Below are 19,089 nucleotides of genomic sequence, written 5' to 3'. Positions count from 1 at the left end.
TCTGCCAGTCTTTGAGGATCCCATCTGTAGACCCTGAGTGGGGTTTAAAGAAGAGAGTGTAGCTCCAGTGTCTACCAGAACTTGGTAAGGATTTTCATTAGTTTAATTTGAGTTTCCCCTTAGCTGTTTAAGGGAATAACGTAGCACTTTACCAGAAAATCCCTCAGAGTCACATCGCTGGGGGCCTTCCTTTGGAGGCAGATATGTGAAGGACATGCCTAAAAACCTTTGAGAAAACCTCTTTTCCAGTGTCTCAGTTGATTGCCAATAAAGCACTGATTTCCAGGCCAGCTTTTTGATCGTGTGCCCCTGGAAGGGCCCAGTGTGGAAGACCTAGGTGTTTTATTTATTTTTTGAGCGAGAGGAGCATGTGCATGAGCAGGGGAGGGACTGAGGCAGAGGGAGAGAGAATCCCAAGTACGCCCCACAGTCAGCATGGAGCTCACTGCCGAGCTCAACCCCACAATCCCGACATCACAACTCAAATCAAAATCGGGAGTCAGACACTCAACCACCTGAGCCACCCAGGTGCCCCTAGGTGTTGTTTTACATACCTTTCGTGTCTGATTTTTCATTAGCCTTTTTGCAGTGAAACTTTCAATGAAGCTATTTCGGAATCTTGAAACCTTTTGGAAGCTTCTGTACATCTGTTAAAATAGGTATCCTGTTCTATTTGTTTGATTTGGGAACCCTTGCTTTTAAGTGTACTTCTTAAATAAAGGATCTTGTTTAATTGGAATGTTTCCCACATTGGCCATTGTAATTCTGGGTTGTTTTTTAGTAAGATTTTACTGTTTTTGTAGATATTTATAGCTTTCCAAATCATAGTTCTTAATCATAAAATAAGCAGGTTGCTGGAAGGTAGTGCCCTTAACTCTTCAGAATTTAAGGGTTTTGTTTGTTTGTTTGTTTAAGCTAAGGTTTTGATCCCCTTGGAGCCAACCTAATACCTAAGGGGAACATGCTGCTGGTTTGGTAGTTATAAGGTGCTGTATGGGATACCTCATCACGTGGACATTTTCTTGAGGTTGCAGGTGCCCTAGTGTCAATGCGACCCAACCTGTAACCAATTTATTCTTATGTTAGGTGACTAGCCTAAGACACAGGATTCTCAAGAGTTCGGTAGCATGCATTCTAACAGCTTCCACATGCTTGGTTGTGCCCACTAGTTTCGTGGATTTGGGCCTCTGAGATTAACAGTAGCCTTCATCTACACAAATCACGTTGGACCCAGTCTGAGTAACCACCAGCAATTCCTCACATGGAACGAGGACTGGGGGAAGGATGAAAGGAGCAGACTCCAAAGAATGCGGACAGATGGGGAGCTGTGAACTGAACCTCCAGCAGTTCCCAAGGTGGAATCCGGGGACTGAACCAAAGGCTGGGGTTGCCAATCAAATGGGGTATCTGTGGAAAGCCAGTTAGATGGGGAGCGATCTTACTGCCCATTAGTAAAAGAGTCAAACTCACAACCAAGAGGGACTTACCAATGGCCCTTGGACCACAAGAAGGAGAACTTGAAGGGTTTGAGGGTATCATGTTTGTGTTTCTTGTTGTTCCCGAAGTTATCAGAAGTTTCCTTCAGATCCCACAGTTGTCACCAATTATGTTGAAGAACAGAAGACAGCTGAGTAAATTCTAAAGATCTTGTTGGGTTTGTTCAGCTATTCATGAATTGGGCAGCTTCCCATCTAGCCAACAGAAAGGAGCTCCAAAGAGCTGTACAAAATGAAACACTTATAGACAGAAGGGCAACGACATGGAAGGCACTAACAACGAGCGGATTGTTTCAGGCAAGGTCACCCTCCTTTGGGGGATAGCAGGGGTGTATCAGGCAGATTACCTCACTAGTGCTGACCAGATAGTTCTAGACTAACTAGTTAAGATTATATTTCTAAGACAGGCTGAAAATGCAGTTAGGTTAGGTCTTTTTCTTTTCTTTTCTTTTCTTTTTTTAAAGATCTTACTTTTCTTTTTTTAATTTTAGAGAGAGAAAACAGGCAGGGGGAGGGGCAGAAAGAGAAGCAGACTCCCTGCTGAGCCAGGAGCCCTATGCAGGGCTCAATCCGAGGACCCCAGGATCATGACCTGAGCTGAAGACAGTTAACTGAGCCACTCAAGTGCCCAGTTAGGTTAGGCATTAAGTCCCTGTTGTGATGTGGCCTTAGTACCAGGGGCACCATTTTGGACCTGTTTCTTTCTTTCTTTTTTTTTTTTTTTAAATTTCAAAGATTTTATTTATTTATTTGACAGACAGAGATCACAAGTAGGCAGAGAAGCAGAGAGAGAGGAGGAAGCAGACTCTCCGCTGAGCAGAGAACCCAATGCGGGGCTCGATCCCAGGACCCCGAGATCACGGCTCGAGCTGAAGGCAGAGGATTAACCCACTGAGCCACCTGGGCACCCCCGGTTTCTTTTTTAACACAGTCAATTTTTATTGAGTGAACAAACATCCTGTTGTACTTCTTAGTCATTGGTGACTTAGATCTTTCCTTTTTCCTCTAATCTAACCTTTCTCTCTGTTTTCAGGTCCACTTATACTTCCATTTCTTTTCTATGGAATGTATCCCAAACAAGTATGTTCCTTTTTTTTTTTTTTTTTTACGATTTTATTTATTTGAGAGAAAGATCACAAGCAGGGGGGAGAGGGAGAGAGAGAAGCAGACTCTCCACCAAGCAGGGAGCCTAACGTGGGGCTGCATCCTAGGACCCTAGAATATTGACCCAAGTTGAAGGCAGATGCTTAACGGACCGAGCCCCAGGCACCCCAAACAATTAATGTTCCTAAGGGAGTTTAGTAATCCCTTTAAATTTGGGGTGTGGAAAGTAGGGATTCATCAGTACAGCTCTTACAAAACTGCTTTTCGGCATGGAAATATAGCTAGTCCTGGCTGGTCCCTGATTTGTGGTTTGCAATCTGAAATTTGAAATTCTGGTTCATCAGTAAGAACTCCAGAGTGTCTCATTCTTCTGTTAGATATTTGTGCCTTCTCGTGAGCTAAGGGAAAGCTGGAGTAACTACCCAGATGACATTCCTGACAAGGATAACAAAGAAGGCTGTTGTTCTCCTGTGGCAGATCCTTAACCCGGACCCTCTCTGCAGTCTGTCCTAGGAAGTGTCACTATGTAGCTTAGAAGTTCACAGAGTCAGTGCTTCTTATAACTCTTTTCTAGAGTTAGAATGTGAGAAAGTAACTTTTAGGCTTTATGTTCTATGATGTGGTTTTCAATTTTTACACACCTGTATTATCACTATCACTAAGGCTTTAGATTAAAAAAAAAAAATTTTTTTTTGTTTATCCAACAGAGAACGAGAGAGCACAAGCAGGGGGAGCAGCTCAGGGAGAGGGAGAAGCAGGCTCCATGCTGAGCAGAGAGCCTGACGTGGGACTCGATCCTATGACCTGAGCCAAAGGCAGAAGCCCAACTGACTGAGCCACCCAGGTGCCCCAAGGGTTTAGAGTTTTAACAGATTTTTCAGGTGTGAAAATATTTTTCTTCATCTCAGATTCTCATTTTCCATCCAATTAAATTGGGTTCTCTCATCTTGAGACAGCTTGGACTCATTTTGTGACACTGCATCTCAGGTTCTGTTTTGTAAAACGTAACACAGTCAGGCTGTGCCTTTTACAGACGGATTCAGTAAAGGGAGCTATTCAGTTGTTGCCATTCGAAATTTCGACTATCTTATTCACTCCAGCAAACTACATGTAATAATACCTGAAGAATTCTCTATTTCCAGACGCAATATTAAGTTGACAGAAGTATTTGAGAACAAATGTCCTGAGACGAGGGTTAAAGTTTGCTGTGCACAGTTGCTTAAACGTAAAACGACAGCTATTAATAGTCATCGGTGGCTCACTTAGCAGCTTGTGTCCGTCCGCACTGAGGATCAAATGACAGTTCCCGATCAGGCCTGTGTACGGAGTGGTGCTTGCAGGAGGATCTGAATGCTCTCTTCCATCACTGGGGGGGCTCCTTGGGACATCTCCCCAGCTTGTGTCCCGCAGTATATATAGTGAGATGTGCATGTCTGACTTCAGAGGGGTTTCGTTAGCCGGGGTGTGTGTACTTGCTCAAAACACAGTGAGTCTTCTTAACTTCCATACATTCTGCTTTGGAGCAGACCAGCCCACTTGTTTAGAGATCATGCCCTGACACTCTGGTCAGATACCGAAATGGGCCTGTTGTGAGTCCATCAGCATGCACACATGTTGAGTTGCTGCACGCAGGGCTGACGACCAGCCTTGAGATCTGCTTCAGCTGCCCCGTCCCTGCCAGAAAGGTTGTGTTTGCACAGTTATTCAAATGTTTGGCTATACTTTGTCTTGATCCTTTAATAAGAATTAGGGAAACGCAGGGGCACCTGGATGACTTAGTCGGTTAAGCGTCCAACTCTTGATTTGGGCTCATGTCATGATCTTAGGGTTGTGAGATCGAGCCCCGAGTCAGGCTCCAGGCTCAGCATAGTCTGCTTAATATTCTCTCTCTTTCTTCCTCTGTCCCTTCTCCCCACAGCCTCCCCATGACCCCTGCACTTTCTTTTTCTCTAAGGAAAAAAAATTAGTAAAACAAATGAAAGTGCTGGTCAGAAGCATCAGTCTTTTCTTTTTTTTTTTTTTTAAGATTTTATTTATCTATTTGAGAGAGAACAAGGGGAGGACGAGGGGAGACAGAGGGAGAAGCAGATTCCCCGCTGAGCAGGGAGCCTGATGTGGGGCTCGATCCCAGGACCCTGAGATCATGACCCGAGCTGAAGGTGGATACATAACTGACTGAGCCACCCAGGCGCCCCCCAGAAGCATCTGTCTTTAAAAGTTAATACAATGGGAACAAGACAGTGGAATAGTGTGCAACATGTCTTTCACTTCATTCGGACATTCACTGGGCTTAAGCTGGTCCTCTGTATTCAGTTATGAAAGAAAAGAAAAATAAGGAACAAGTATGAAATACTGGAACTATGTGGTCAAAGCCTGGATTAAAAGGGCAGCTGTAATTAGACGTTTCATAATTAACTTAATATTTTGCAATGGAACTCCCCTAGTAAGATGGGAAGTCACTTGTTTATCTGGGTTGGACTTTGAGATGTGTTTCAGGAAAGCTTCAGCATGAAAGTCTTTATGCAGCGTGTTTGACAACTTGGTTTCTGTGGAAGGCCTTCTCCCGCTCTGCAGAGAAGACAGGAGATGCCCACATCCCTGGTTTGCCTACATTCTGTCTGATGTGATAAGTGAGAGAGAGAGGAGAGCGAGCGAGAGAGAGAGAGAGAGGTGGGGGGAGTGGCAGCACAGGAAGCCTCACTGTTGAACATCTTAGTGTTGTCTTCGCTTATTGCCTTTTTAAAAAAAATTTTTTTTTTAAGAGAGAAAGTGCAAGCAGGGAGGGGCAAGGGGAGGAGGAGAGAGAGAATCCCAAGCAGACTCCACCCCCAGCATGGAGCTCGACACACGGCTCAGTCTCATGACCCTGAGATCATTACCTGCGCCGGAACCAAGATTTGGATGCATAACTGACCGAGCTATCCAGGCATCCCATTGTTTACTACCTTTTTAAAACAAACAGAAAACCACCATCTTTGTCATCCTTCTGACTCGAATTATCTATATCTGAGTTATATTCTCTACAAACTTAAAAGATTTTGAGACCAGTGCCTTCTATAACGTGGCTCTGTCATCGTTTGTCCAGCCATTCTAATTGATGACTTCCAGTTTATTTCTAAGTATTTTACTCCAAGCTACACAATAAGCATCCTTATCTGTATGTTATGGAGCTTTATAAGCTAGATGACTAGACTTTATAATCTAGGTTACTAGAGGTAGAAATAGTGGGTCAAGGGGCGCCTGGGTGGCTCGGTGGGTTAAGTCTCTGCCTTCAGCTCAGGTCATGATCCCAGGATCCTGGGATCAAGCCCTGCATCGGGCTCTCTGCTTAGCGGGGAGCCTGCTTCCCCCTCTCTCTCTGCCTGTCTCTCTGCCTATTTGTGATCTTTCTCTCTGTCAAATAAATAAATAAAATCTTAAAAAAAAATAATGGGTCAAATAATATGTACATTTTTAAGACTTAATAGATATTACCATATTTCCCAAAAAGGCCAGCAATTTTTCCTCTTTCCAGCCATGTAGGAAAATGCCCTTTATTTCTCATCTAAAATTCTTGCCGACTGAAGAGGTGGAAAAGGGCATTTTGTTTTGCTTTATTTTTTAAAAATTTAAAAATATTTTGGAAAAGATTTTACTTATTCATTTGAGACAGAGAGATACAGAGAGGGAGTGTGTAAGCAGAGGCAGACACAGAGGGAGAAGCAGACTCCCCGCTAAGCTGGTATCCTGACTCTGGGATTGATCCCAGGATCCTGTGATTGTGACCTTAGCTAAAGGCAGACACTTAACCGACTGAGCCACCCAGGCGCCCCTCGTCTGTTGAGTTTCTAGGTACAGAGTCATACCATCTCCAATAATGATAATTTTGTCACCTTCCCGTATTTCCTCATTTTTGTCTTTTGTACTGCAATGAGCTAGGACTTCTGTTGAAGTTATTAAATTTCTTTCATGGGTGCATATGACATCGGGCTTGGACCCCAGCTGCAGCAGGAGCCCTGGTGCTGTGCGCCATGACCTTCCCGTACAACATGCTCACATCTCCACACAGCCAGGGTCGCGCAGGCTCCTTCCTTCCTTCCCAGCTGGATTCTGAGCTCTTGGGTATCATGCCTCTTATTTTATGTACCTCCCAGAGCCTAGCAGAGAACTGAGCACATAGTAAACTCATGTTGAACTGTGAGCTGCATGGAGTGTGCACATAGTCTCTTCTTCCACTTCTTCCTTGAAGCCGGCTCAGACATCAGTGGACTTCAGATCCGATGAGCAGAGTGGTCTCTGCCCAGGGGGCCCTATTCAAACTTCATCAGCATCACCTGGAGATCTTGTTAAAACACCTCCAACATTTCTGATTTAGTAGGTCTTTGGTGGGATCCCAGAATTTTGCATTTCTCACAAGCTCAGACGCTGCTGGTCTGGGCAATGCAGTTGGGGACCACTGTTCTAGACTCATTGGTGACTTTGTGTGAAAAAGTCAGATTCTTGTTCTCCAAATTCTCCAGTAACCAGGACTCCTTTCATGTCACCCTGGGAGCTTCTGCCTCAGGCCCTGTCTCGCCCTCCGAATCTGCACTGAAAGTCAAGAGTGCGTGTCAGGGCACAATCTTACACAGGATAGGCGATTTTGAAGTGAAACACATTTTTTAGGCTTAATGAAAATTGACTCCCCTTTCCACCCTCTCAGCCTCTGCACTTAGATACCTTCATGAAAACAGAATCATCCATCGGGATCTAAAGCCAGAAAACATCGTCCTGCAACAAGGAGAGCAAAGAGTGAGTGACCTTCCGGGAAAGTCCTGGGGACCGCCTCAGGGGAGCTGCTCTCCTAGAGAAAGAACACCCTTTATGTCTTTGTTTATATTTGCGTTTCCTTGACTTCGTATTCGCTTTGATTCTGTGGGAACACTTTTGATCTGAAACAGAATTCAGCAAAAAGCTCTTGCTGGCTAATGGAGGCAAGTTGGAATGGGTCACATTGTTAGTTTCCTCAGTTGCAGGAATCTGATAAGGAAAATAATGTTTCTCTTCCCGCCTCTGCCCAGCCTTTGAGACCAGCCCCTCCGAGAAATCGAGAAATTGACTTTTCGTTTTCTGTGTGTTCAAGAGCTCAACTTTTGACGCTAACCTGGAAACCGGCTCTGAGCTGGTTCTGCCTGTGATGCAGGGGAGCATTTGGAGCTGGTACCTGCCCATAGGGTTTGGCCCAGCCTGCAGTCTCCCCAGAGCTCTTGGGGACCCTCCGCAGGGGCCCTCCTGCTTGGGTGTGGCAGTTACCTCCCCGTGGGGCTCGGCACGTGCCCTCTTGCAGCCTTTCCTTTAGCTGGGGGTGACAAGCAAGGGCTCAGCCGAGTGGAATGTAGTAACCCAACCTGTGGGCCACTCAGTCTCTTCTCGGGGAGCTTCCGTCGGCATTCTGGGCCTGACCCGTGACTGACCTATCGCTAACCCTGGTTCCGGTTCACACTCATTCTTGCCAGTGGTTCTAAGATTTGAGAACTATGGGCATTCACTGAGCAGGTCTTTCACATCATCAAGGCCAGGTTTAGCAGTCTTGAGGGCTGATGCAGAGTCCGTTCATTTTGACCTTCCTCTGGTGAGTAGTTGCAGAGCAAAGGAGAACATGTGCCTTTCTGGAGCATTTTTACTGTGTATGTTTCCTCTTACCCTCCATCTGCCGTGTTGAAGGCGGTCTCTTGTGTATTGGGTGGTTCTTAGGAACTCAGGTTCTAACACAGCCTGGGAATTCAGAGTATCCTCTGCTCTGGTCAGCGATCAGCTCTTATAGGAGGACAGGGTACCCTCATAATCCTCCCGATTTTTCCTTTTTTTTTTTTCCAGTTAATACACAAAATTATTGACCTAGGATATGCCAAGGAACTGGATCAGGGCAGTCTTTGTACTTCCTTTGTGGGCACCCTGCAATACTTGGTAAGACATGGGGTTTACGTGTTTGCTTCTCAGCTGTTCCCTGATGGCTGTCCGTGTGTGGCTTCTCTCTATCCTTGCCTTCTAGCATCTAAATCTTACTGGCTCTCTTGAGGCTTCCCAGATGTATAGGAATTGTTGTATGACAGAGACGTATTCTGTTCAAGTCGGTGCTTTTTGCCAGTGGAGGCCCAATGGAAGGATGGGGTCATCTTTTCTGATGTCAGAAGGGCGTTGCTAGCATGTGCTCTCACACACATCCTGTAACATCGTGGGCTTCAGTATTTTATCTGAAAATAAAGAGTTTAGACTAGATTCATGCTGGTCTGTAGAAGCCACAGTTTCTCTGACATGTCTCAGGCCAGCAAGAAGCAGCTGAGCTCTGACCCCCCCACACACACCCCTTCTTTACATTACTTGGTCTGAATACTGGGCTTCTATGTGAGTCACTCGTTCATTCAGGAAGTCCTGACTGAGTATCGTCTATGTCTGTCTGCCAGGCACTGTGCTGGGTGGGAGCTGGCGATGCAATGGGAAAGAAGACCAGCATTTCCCTGGTCTTTAGAAACTCAGAGTTTAGCAAGAAAGCAGGCGTTAACCCCACGCTTACACAGAGAACTAAGAAGTTAAAATTGTGACAAGTGCCACAGAGGGAAAGTGCAAGGTGTTATAAGAATACATGTTAGGAGGCCCTCACCTAGTCTGGGACCAGAAGGATGCATAGATGCAAGGGGTCAGAGGTAGGGGAGGGGAGAGGAAATTGAAGCAAAGAATGTAGTCCGCAGAGGGCCAGAAAGACACTGAAGGGTTTTAATTTGGAGAGGGATCCGGTTTACCCTTTGAAGGGACCCTCCTTGATGCAGCATGGAGGGTGAATTGCACTGAACAAGAGTAAATCGCGGGGGAGGTAAGGAGGCTGTTGTGACAAGCACCTCAGAGCCGCTAGCAAGAGACTCAGTTAGACTTGGTCATAGATTGCCTGTGGATGGTAACAACCAGTAAAATTTTGATTGAAAAAAAGGGTCGGCAGTTTAATAAGCAAAAAAAAGTTGAAAGCCACTGGGCTAAATGAGTTTAAATATTTTATCAAGTTCTTTTCTTTTTTTTTTTTTTAAAGATTTTGTTTGTCAGAGAGAGAGCACAAGCAGGGGGAGTGGCAGGCAGAGGGAGAGGGAGATGCAGGCTCCCCACTGAGCAGGAGGCCTGATGTGGGACTGATCTCAGGACCCTCGGATCATGACCTGAGCTGAAGGCAGCTGCTCAACTGACTGAGCCACCCAGGCATCCCTATTTTATCTAGTTCTTAATAAAGAAGAGAAGGATTCTTTGAAGTCTGATTTCTTTTCTGCTTCCTGCTTAGCCTCCCAACTAGGGGACTGGGCTCCATTGCTTTATGACCTGCTCAATGGAATAGAGGTTTCAGAGTGGTGACCCATTGGGTGCTATGATTCGGGTCCTGTGTCTATATCACATAATTATGTAGGTCCTTCTGTGCATCCTCTGAAATCCTCATGGGCTCGGCAACAGTTAAGCTGGGGAGCCCGTGCTCTGACCAGGACACTCAGTCACATCCTTCACCTTCAAGAACTCAAACTTATGTCCATAACCAGATATAGAGACTAATCTGCCCATCCCCCACCTTTTCCTTGTGCTTTGCACTCTCTGGCCCTTCCATAAGTGACACTGTCTAGCAAGACTGTGCACAGTCCAGTCTCCCTGCCTTTGCTTGTGATGCTCCTTCCTAGAATGTCTCCTCACAGACCCTAATGTGAGGAGCCTTCTTCTGAGGCAGGTTCCATTCCCACCATGCTTCAAAGCTTTGCTTGGTCCCTCCAGCTCTCTCTGCTTGGGCAGTGGTCGTGCATCCGGCTTTTTTCCTGCTCGATTGTAATTATCCCGTCCCATTGCACGACCACACGTCCTGAGGCACATTGGTTTAGGAGACGCGTTCAGCATTCAACATGTGTGTTATGCATTCGGTGTGTCTAGCCTGGTGTCCTTTTCCTCTGTGGTATGTAACCTACCTTCCCACCTGGACATAGCACCCAAGGAAAGGGGGTATGCTGTGCTCTGGGCTACCTAAAAATACTGGGGGCCCTTGTATCAGCATCAGGAGTGAATGAGGTACAGAGAACTTGTAGATACCACCAGCTACACGTGTGGTCACCTCCTCCCACCTCGAGTGGACACGCCAGTGTCCTCTGGATGGAGTCGAGGGAAGAGGGGGACGTGACGAGAAGGACTGGTCGCCCCCTCCTGCAGAGGCCCCCTAGCAGCAGGAGCCTCCCCAGCACTTGTTCTCCCACAGGCCCCAGAGCTCCTGGAGCAGCAGAAGTACACGGTGACCGTGGACTACTGGAGCTTCGGCACCTTGGCTTTTGAGTGCATCACTGGCTTCCGCCCTTTTCTCCCTAACTGGCAGCCCGTGCAATGGTGAGTGAGGGACTGGGGCCTGCGGGTGGGGCCAGGACTGCCCCCTGAAGGGGAAAGTGTGTCCCTCTGTCTTTGTCATGCCCTTCACCTGTTCCCATCTCATTGGGTGCTCCTAGCCCGAGACATCTGTCATCTGTCCCCCATAGAGGATGTCCCATTAGGACTCAGCATGCGGGTGGTCCAAGCTCTGAAGTCCTAGAAAAATAGAGCCGTTTTTAATGTCTTTAAATGTAACACCGGATGAATGTTTGCTGTGTGTGTGCAATAGCAGCATGGTCGTGTTCACAGCCCGTTGCACACATTGGTGCACTTCCACTGAGGATGCTGTGTGTTAGTAAACAAATACAGGACGTGCACACATGATAGATGAGAAGTATTTACGCGGAAATGTATTATTGACACATTTTACTGTACCGCAAGAGAGATTTTTGTTTCAAAAGCACAAGAAAGTGGCTTAAAATAGGAACTAATATGTACATAAATAAGTTACCCCCAAAAAAGATGTTTTAATGAAAAAACTAAAAGAGACAATTAAGTTTTTAAAAAATTCTATCTTTACCTTTTTTTTATTACAAAAACGAGGGTTTGTTGTATATGTGACGGCTCATCATTACCAAAATGCACAGTTCAAAAACTAACATTCCCGTGAATCAGGTTTCACTCAGAGTGTTCCTTGAGAAGCCACATGCTAATTTAAATAATGCTACTGTTTCTCCAAATTTTGCCTTGATTTCCAGTTTTTGTCCTTCTGGAGCAATAATAAGTTCACATGGTTCGAGCTTCCAAAAGTAATAAAAGAATATGCATTGAAAAGTCCTCTCTGACCGGCCTCCCAGTTACCTGGCTTCCTTCCCCCTTCCCCAGGCACCTGACAGCACTGGTTTTTGGTGTACTTCGGGGGTGGGTACAAGCAAATTGGCCTCTGTTTGTCTGGTGCTTCATTTATGGGTTTCACACCTTTTTTCCATCAGTGATAGTGTAATATGAACTGCCCTGCATGTGCTCCCAAAGCATTTCTGCACCATGAGAATTTCCTTCACACAATCTGGAAACAATAGCTAAGAATGTTTGTGTGAGTCTCCAGGCCCTTCAGTGTATGTGCTATACCTTAAAACAAACAAACAAACAAAAAACCCCACAAATAAATTACTACAAACATCCTTATATAACCTGCCTTCCAGTCTGGCTATTGAAAATGCTTTATGTTTTTCCATTATTTGTAATGTCTGTTTGGTATTCAGCTGAGTGGCTGTACTGGAATTTTTTTTTTTTTTAACTTATCCCCTGTTACTAGAAGCACTGGTGTTTTATAATTTTTACTTCTTAAAAGAACACCAAGAATAGTGTCCTTGTATGGAAATCCTTGTATATCCATAATTATTTCCCTAGGATAATTCCTAGAAATGGAATTAACTGATCAAAGACTATGCACATTTTAAAGGTTTTTGATGTGTATCAGAATGCTCTACAGAAAGGCTATATATGTTTCCACCAGGAACATACCAAGCTGCCTCTTTCACCACACCACTGCCAGCCCTGGCTGTTACCGTCTTTCTATATACCTTTCTGGAAGTAATGAAAACATTAACTTTTTCAAAGGATAGGTATTTGCGTCATGAATTACTTATTTATAAGATGTAGCCTTGGAGATCCATTCCAGAAAAGTGGTTTTTGTGATGGCAGTCCATTTTAGTCAACATATATAAGCCAAACACTGGCAATGGGAAGATGATTGCAGCCAGGGTCCCTGCTCTTTAGGAGTCTGGCAAAATGGCAAAGTATGCCCTCCTGTGGTGATTGATTTTAAAACAAATAATACTTGTTGACCTGCATAAGCTCTGGAATATTGAGGAATTAGCTCATTAATTTATAGTCACACCTGATACTGTAACCATCATGAAAATAACATTAAATATCTGTACATCAGTAGTATTTTTAACTAACCAAAGAATTACTGCATTTCTGCAGCTCAAATGTTGAGTTTTTCCATTATTTTTAACAAGGTGAGTTAAAATCCATTTGAACTAGAAGGACAAGTGCTATTTGAAAACATTATCCCTAATATCTCAGCATCTTTATGGTAAGTCCGTTGTCTGCACAACAAGCTTCTTAGAACTCCGCTCACCAGTGCTGAAGACCAGGTGACACTTTCAGGTAGCCCTCTTGGACCCCCAGTCAGGAGCTGTTCAGTGGACTCGTTTGTGAGAAATGTCTGTCCCATCTGCCTTGTAATGCCTCAGACGACTTTTTAAAAACCACTCTCATCTCAGGTGGCGGGTGGATAGTAATTTCGGGACAGACGCAATCTGAGCTTCGTAATTCTCTTGTAATGCTACTTTGACATACATTTCAGGAACTAAGCAATAAGCATTTTATTTACTATTTTATGTTTATAATTTCCCACTGACAGACTAAGTTTGCCGTTAGAGGATCGTCTGTCTCACTTGTCCGTCATGACACTCTTGGTGCCCCTGCCTTGCAGTCACAGTACCAGCCAGAGCTGTGAACAACAGCTGCCGCCTCATGCCGGCGCGGGCACCTTTCCTGCGAGCTCCCCCTGGGCCAGCTCACCCCCTGCCGATGAGAAGCGCTCGGGACTAAAACATTTGTGATTTGAATTTCCCAGGCATTTTTGGAAAGGAAAGACTGGGACATTCAGACAGAGTAGAAAGAACAGCAGATAAGGGGTTTGAGTACCCCGTTTCTGCCACTCTGTAGTTGTGTGACCTTGGGTGACCCTGCGGATCTCCATTTCCTTCCCACTGAATGGGAGATGAGAAACAGGCTCTCCCACATGGGGAATCGTGGCAAAGGAGTCCATGTTCAGTGTCAAAGTACTTGGTCCTCTTTGAAGCATTATTCACACTTACTTTCTTTTCCTCATCACCAAAAAGCTTTAAAACTAGTTGGGTTCAACACTTTGTCCCTTCAAATACTATTTTGGATGCGTCCACACATCTGTGAGTTCTCTCAGTTGGGAAATGTAGAAGCTGCTTCCCCGTAGGAGGTAGCATGGAGCCGCTGGCTTTTAGAGGGAAGTGTGTTGTGCAGGCATGCATCCCACATATTTCCCATCTATGCGATCTGCGTGCACTGAGCCTGGTTCGGAAGTTCTCATTTTATCCTCTGTCAAAACGTGAATTTTTCCGGCGATAAAATGAAAAGTAGGGGATATGATGAAGTCATGCCAAGAGTGAGGTCAGGAATCCACGGTGCTGGCTGTGGTGCTCTGGGGGCGGGATGGTCGCTGCTGCCACCCCCGAAGGTCGTCCAGACTAGCCTCTGGCTCCAAAAGAATCCATCCCAGCAGGATACTGAGGCACTGACGGTCACCCAAAGACAAAATCTCGACCTGTGGGTATCCTGTGCGGTCGTAAAGTGGATTTGTTACAGATGTAAAGTGTGTCTTGCCTGCTAAGTGACTTAGAAGCTCTAATTAAGGAGATGACCTGTTGGCAGGCACTCAAAAGTCCGGCAGAAGAGTGAGATGGACATCGTTGTCAGTGAGGACCTGAACGGAGCCGTGAAGTTTTCAAGCTCCTTACCCTACCCCAATAATCTCAACAGGTAAGGCCCAGTGGTGCTTCTCTACAGTTCTTGTCCTCTTCTGCAAATAAATATCTGCGATGGCACCAAATAGCTTTTTTTTATTTTTTATTTATTTATTTTTTTTTAAAGATTTTATTTATTTATTTGACAGAGAGAGATCACAAGTAGTCAGAGAGGCAGGCAGAGAGAGAGGGGGAAGCAGGCTCCCTGCTGAGTAGAGAGCCAGATGTGGGGCTCGATCCCAGGACCCTGAGATCATGACCTGGGCTGAAGGCAGAGGCTTAACCCACTGAGCCACCCAGGCACCCCTATTTTTATTTTTTAAAGATATTTATTTATTTGACAGACAGATCACAAGTTGGCAGAGAGGCAGGCAGAGCGAGAGAGGAGGAAGCAGGCTCTCTGCTGAGCAGACAACCCGATGTGGGGCTTGATCCTAGCACCCTGGGATCATGACCTGAGCCGAAGGCAGAGGCTTTAACCCACTGAGCCACCCAGGTGCCCCCCAAATAGCTTTTAAAGAGGTTATTAGGATAGCCTCCCATGACTAAGGACTTGACATAACCATCTCTGTCTTAAACTTAGAATGGATTCCCACCCCTCACCCTATCTAGAAATGCTCTTTCCTAAATTCACATAACAATTTATCTATACCTCTTACCACCCTTACTGGCTTCTGCCTTGTGTATTACATCTAGTTTTGCATAGGGTTTATCTCCTGGTCAACTGGAAGCCTTTTCAGGGTAGGGAATTATGTTTGACTTCTCTTTGTACTCTTGTGTAGCCTTATACTGTGTCACAGTCAACAAGTCTTTGTAGTTTGAACAGCATTACAATCTAGTCTTAGAGCCCGAATGTGAACACTTAAATAGTAATATCAGCATTGGGTAGCAGTACAAAAGAAAGAGCAGGGCAGTCACACACAACTGAGTAGCATGGATAATAATTACCGTGAGTATTTAGAGAATGGGGAGCGAGGTATCATGTGGACTAGAACTCTGTGGAATGACTTTAGATGCACTGGAACTTTCTGGAAGGATCTGGAAAGATATACAGAACATGGATAGATGAAGAGGAGTGAAGTTTGAGGGGGAAGGAGTGAGGGGAACAAAGGCATGTGAGTAGGGAGTTGGTCTCTTTGGAGGCTGAGAGCGCCTGCACGAGGTGGACCTATGTCTGGGAAGGAGTATGAACTTTGTTGTGGGACCATGAGTGGTTTATTTCGGTGGTGGAGTGGGGGGTGACAGATTAACAAATATGGCAGGATGGTATCTAGCTTGTGTGGGGGGCTTGCCTAGAGGTGGGACATGCCTGCAATGTTTAAAAAGCTTCATAGATCATTCTCACGCAGCCAAGTGGAGATGAGTCTGTTGACCCGTCTGTTGAGAAGTCTTGGCTTTCAGAGGATATTGTAGCAGGCAAGAAGGGATCAGCACCCAGATCATCAGTTTGGCTGGAAGATGTTTGCTGTCCCTCAGGTTAATTCATTTTCAGTAATCCCATGTCAGCTGCCACAGCTGTGTGTAGCAGTGCATGTATGGGAGGCCGCCTGAGAAGGGCGTGGGAGCCGTCCCCTCTCACACCGTGCTCTGGTTCTCCGCAGCATCCTGGCACAGCGACTGGAGAAGTGGCTGCAGCTGATGCTGATGTGGCACCCACGACAGAGGGGCACTGATCCTGTGTACGGGCCCAACGGCTGCTTCAAGGCCCTGGATGACATCTTAAACCTGAAGGTGAGTGCAGGGCCAGGTCAGCCTCGAGGCAGCAGGTCAGGTCCCCGATGGGTGGCAGTAGGGCTTGGGAAAAAGAAGAGCGCCTTAAAGAGTAGGTCTTGGGCCATCCAAGCAGTGGGAAGGAGGCCCCGCGAGAGTGCCTGCCCCCAGGCCAGGTGACCTCAGCTGTGAGGTGGTAGCTGTGGACAAACAGGAGTATTGAAGACCAGAATGTATGAAGCTCGACACTGGGGCTCCCTTTCCCCCGCTAGCCCGGCCCCTCTCTTTGTGCAGCTGGGAAATGTTGGGAGCAGCAGATGATCCAGGCAAAAAGGTGGGCTCTCTGGAACGATGGGGTTTTTTCCAGTAACATCTGGGTTGTGTTGCAGCTGGTTCATATCTTGAACATGGTCACAGGCATCATTCACACCTATCCAGTGACGGAGGACGAGAGTCTGCAGAGCTTGCAGGCCAGAATCCAGCAGGACACAGGAATCCCCGAGAAGGACCAGGAGCTGCTGCAGGAGGCTGGGCTGGCGCTGATCCCTGACAAGCCTGCCACTCAGTGTATTTCAGACGGCAAGGTGAGCCCTGTTCCTCACTGAAGGCCCTGTGCTCCTCGCACTGTGCCACCCAGCTGTTGGGATTTCAGCTCTGCTTTGTCACACGCAGCAGACACCTGCCTGTGCTTTCAGTTGGAACGTCTAATCCCCTGCGTGGCCTAACGGGAGACTCGATCCCTCCACGCTTGACTTGTTACTTCCAGACCGCTCTCAGTGCCTCTCCGTTGCCTCTGTTGCCAAGCAATGCTTCGTTCCTCCATGTCAGCCAAAGCTGTTTCCAGTGTACTTCTTGTGTACAGAACCGTGCGGACAGCCACCGCTGTGCATGCCACGGTCCCTGCCCCAAGGATCTGGGAAAGCCAACGTAGGAGAAACAAGCATGGGCTAGGAAGGGAGATGGTGAACATCTACGTTGCAGGGTAAAGACAGTGGAGAATAGATAGAAAGTAATAAGTTGTAAATAAGGCTTATGTTTGGATAAATGTAAAAGGAACAGGAAAGGGAAGCCTAGGCTGGCGTCATTAAGAAAGGTTGCATGGGGGGCGCCTGGGTGGCTCAGCGGGTTAAGGCCTCTGCCTTCGGCTCAGGTCATGATCCCAGGGTCCTGGGATCGAGCCCTGCATCGGGCTCTCTGCTTGGCTGGGAGCCTGCTTCCTCCTCTCTCTCTCTCTGCCTGCCTCTCTGCCTACTTGTAATCTCTATCTGTCAAATAAATAAATCTTTAAAAAAAAAAAAAAAAAGAAAGGTTGCATGGGCACTTGGTACTTGCCAGCTGAAGATGATGCCATTGGTGAACAGCTGGAAACGCTCTGAAATCCTGTGTTTTTACTTGGATAAAGCAGGGGTGGGATCAACAGGATCTCATCTTGTTCTTGTTCCTTTGCAGCTGAATGAGGGCCGCACGTTGGACATGGATCTCGTCTTTCTCTTTGACAACAGTAAAATCGTCTATGAGACTCAGATCTCCCCCCGGCCCCAACCTGAAAGTGTCAGCTGCATCCGTAAGAACATCACTGTTTTCTTAAAAAACTAATCACAGGGAACAACATGGACCAGGGGAGGGGTCCACACCAAGGACATGAGCTTACCTGGTCCCCAGGGCAGCCTTCTTTAGTTGGGGCTTATGAGTAGTCCAGCCAAAAAAGAGGAAAGAAAGTCTTCAATTTCAACGTGATGAGTAAAACTTTAAACACAGGACAGAGAATACTGCCTGTAGCTCTCTGAACTTGATCGAATCAGATTTTTGAAGTTCTGTTTATATTTTAATAATTAATACATGTACGCGATACAAAAAAAGCAAAAGGTACGAAAAGAATAAATCGTGAAAAGTAAGTCATCCTCTCTTCCCAATTTCCCAGTTTCTTCCAGGGAAACTGCTTCTGTCAGATTCTTGGGTATATCTTCCAGGAGTATTCTACTCATTTATTACTCATTTATAAAGTGTATATATATATATACACTTCACACACACATACACACACATATACATACACACACATATATATATCTTTTTTTCTCCAAAAAACAGTAGAATATGACATATACTGCTCTGTCCCTGCTTTTTTCACTTAATATATTTTAGAGATTTTTCCCCTGTTGATTCATATAGAACTCCCTAATTTCTTTTTTTTTAATAAAACTTTTTTCTAAAGATTTATTCATTCATTTGAGAGAGAGTATGTGTGTGGGGGGAGCAGGGGGAGGGGCGGAGGGAGAGGGGGAGAGAGAGAATCCCCAAGCAGACTGCCCACTGAGCTCGGAACCCGAAGCAAGGCTCAGTCCCTGGACCCTGAGATCATGACCTGAGTCAAGACCTAGTGGGCTGGAGCAACTGGGTGGCTGTGGGTTAAAGCCTCTGCCCAGGGTCCAGGATCAAGCCCCATAACGGGCTCTCTGCTCAGCAGGGAGCCTGCTTCCTCCTCTCTCTCTGCCTGCCTCTCTATTTGTGATCTCTCTCTGTCAAATAAATAAATAAAATTTAAAAGAAAAAAAAGAAAGAAAGACAGACCGAGTGGGCTGCTCAAGCAATGGAGCCACCAGGTGCCCTGAGCTCCCTAATTTCTAATGCTTGTGTAGTGTTCCATTGTTAGATGAACATACTGATGCATCCCCTATTCCTGCTACCGCACACACACTCACACACACACATTTAGAATAAACAGATCAGGAATCCAAAGTCTTCATTCCAGACTTCCTGCCTATTTAAACATGTTCTAGTATTACTGGTTGAAGCTGAATTTTTAGAAAACTTCATATGACCTTAAACGTTATAAACATAAAGGTTTTTTGAAAGCATACAAGCTTATACAC

The 19,089-nt window shown here is 45.9% G+C and overlaps 1 protein-coding gene across 1 annotated transcript in view; it reads left to right on the top strand.

Moving 5' to 3' along the window:
* Positions 1-19,089, top strand: part of IKBKB (inhibitor of nuclear factor kappa B kinase subunit beta) — a 63,517-nt gene that overhangs the window by 30,035 nt on the left and 14,393 nt on the right. The window contains exons 6-12 of the mRNA XM_045992120.1: positions 7,282-7,370; positions 8,436-8,525; positions 10,831-10,955; positions 14,415-14,522; positions 16,108-16,237; positions 16,606-16,800; positions 17,666-17,780. Of these exons, the coding sequence (XP_045848076.1) occupies positions 7,282-7,370; positions 8,436-8,525; positions 10,831-10,955; positions 14,415-14,522; positions 16,108-16,237; positions 16,606-16,800; positions 17,666-17,780 (852 nt within the window). The remainder of the gene's footprint in view (positions 1-7,281; positions 7,371-8,435; positions 8,526-10,830; positions 10,956-14,414; positions 14,523-16,107; positions 16,238-16,605; positions 16,801-17,665; positions 17,781-19,089) is intronic.

This window comes from Meles meles, chromosome 2 (genome assembly GCF_922984935.1).
Source record: "Meles meles chromosome 2, mMelMel3.1 paternal haplotype, whole genome shotgun sequence".
Classification (NCBI taxonomy): Eukaryota; Metazoa; Chordata; class Mammalia; order Carnivora; family Mustelidae; genus Meles; species Meles meles.
The sequence above is the reverse complement of the archived record's forward strand: the minus strand, read 5'-3'. Positions and strand labels throughout refer to the sequence as shown.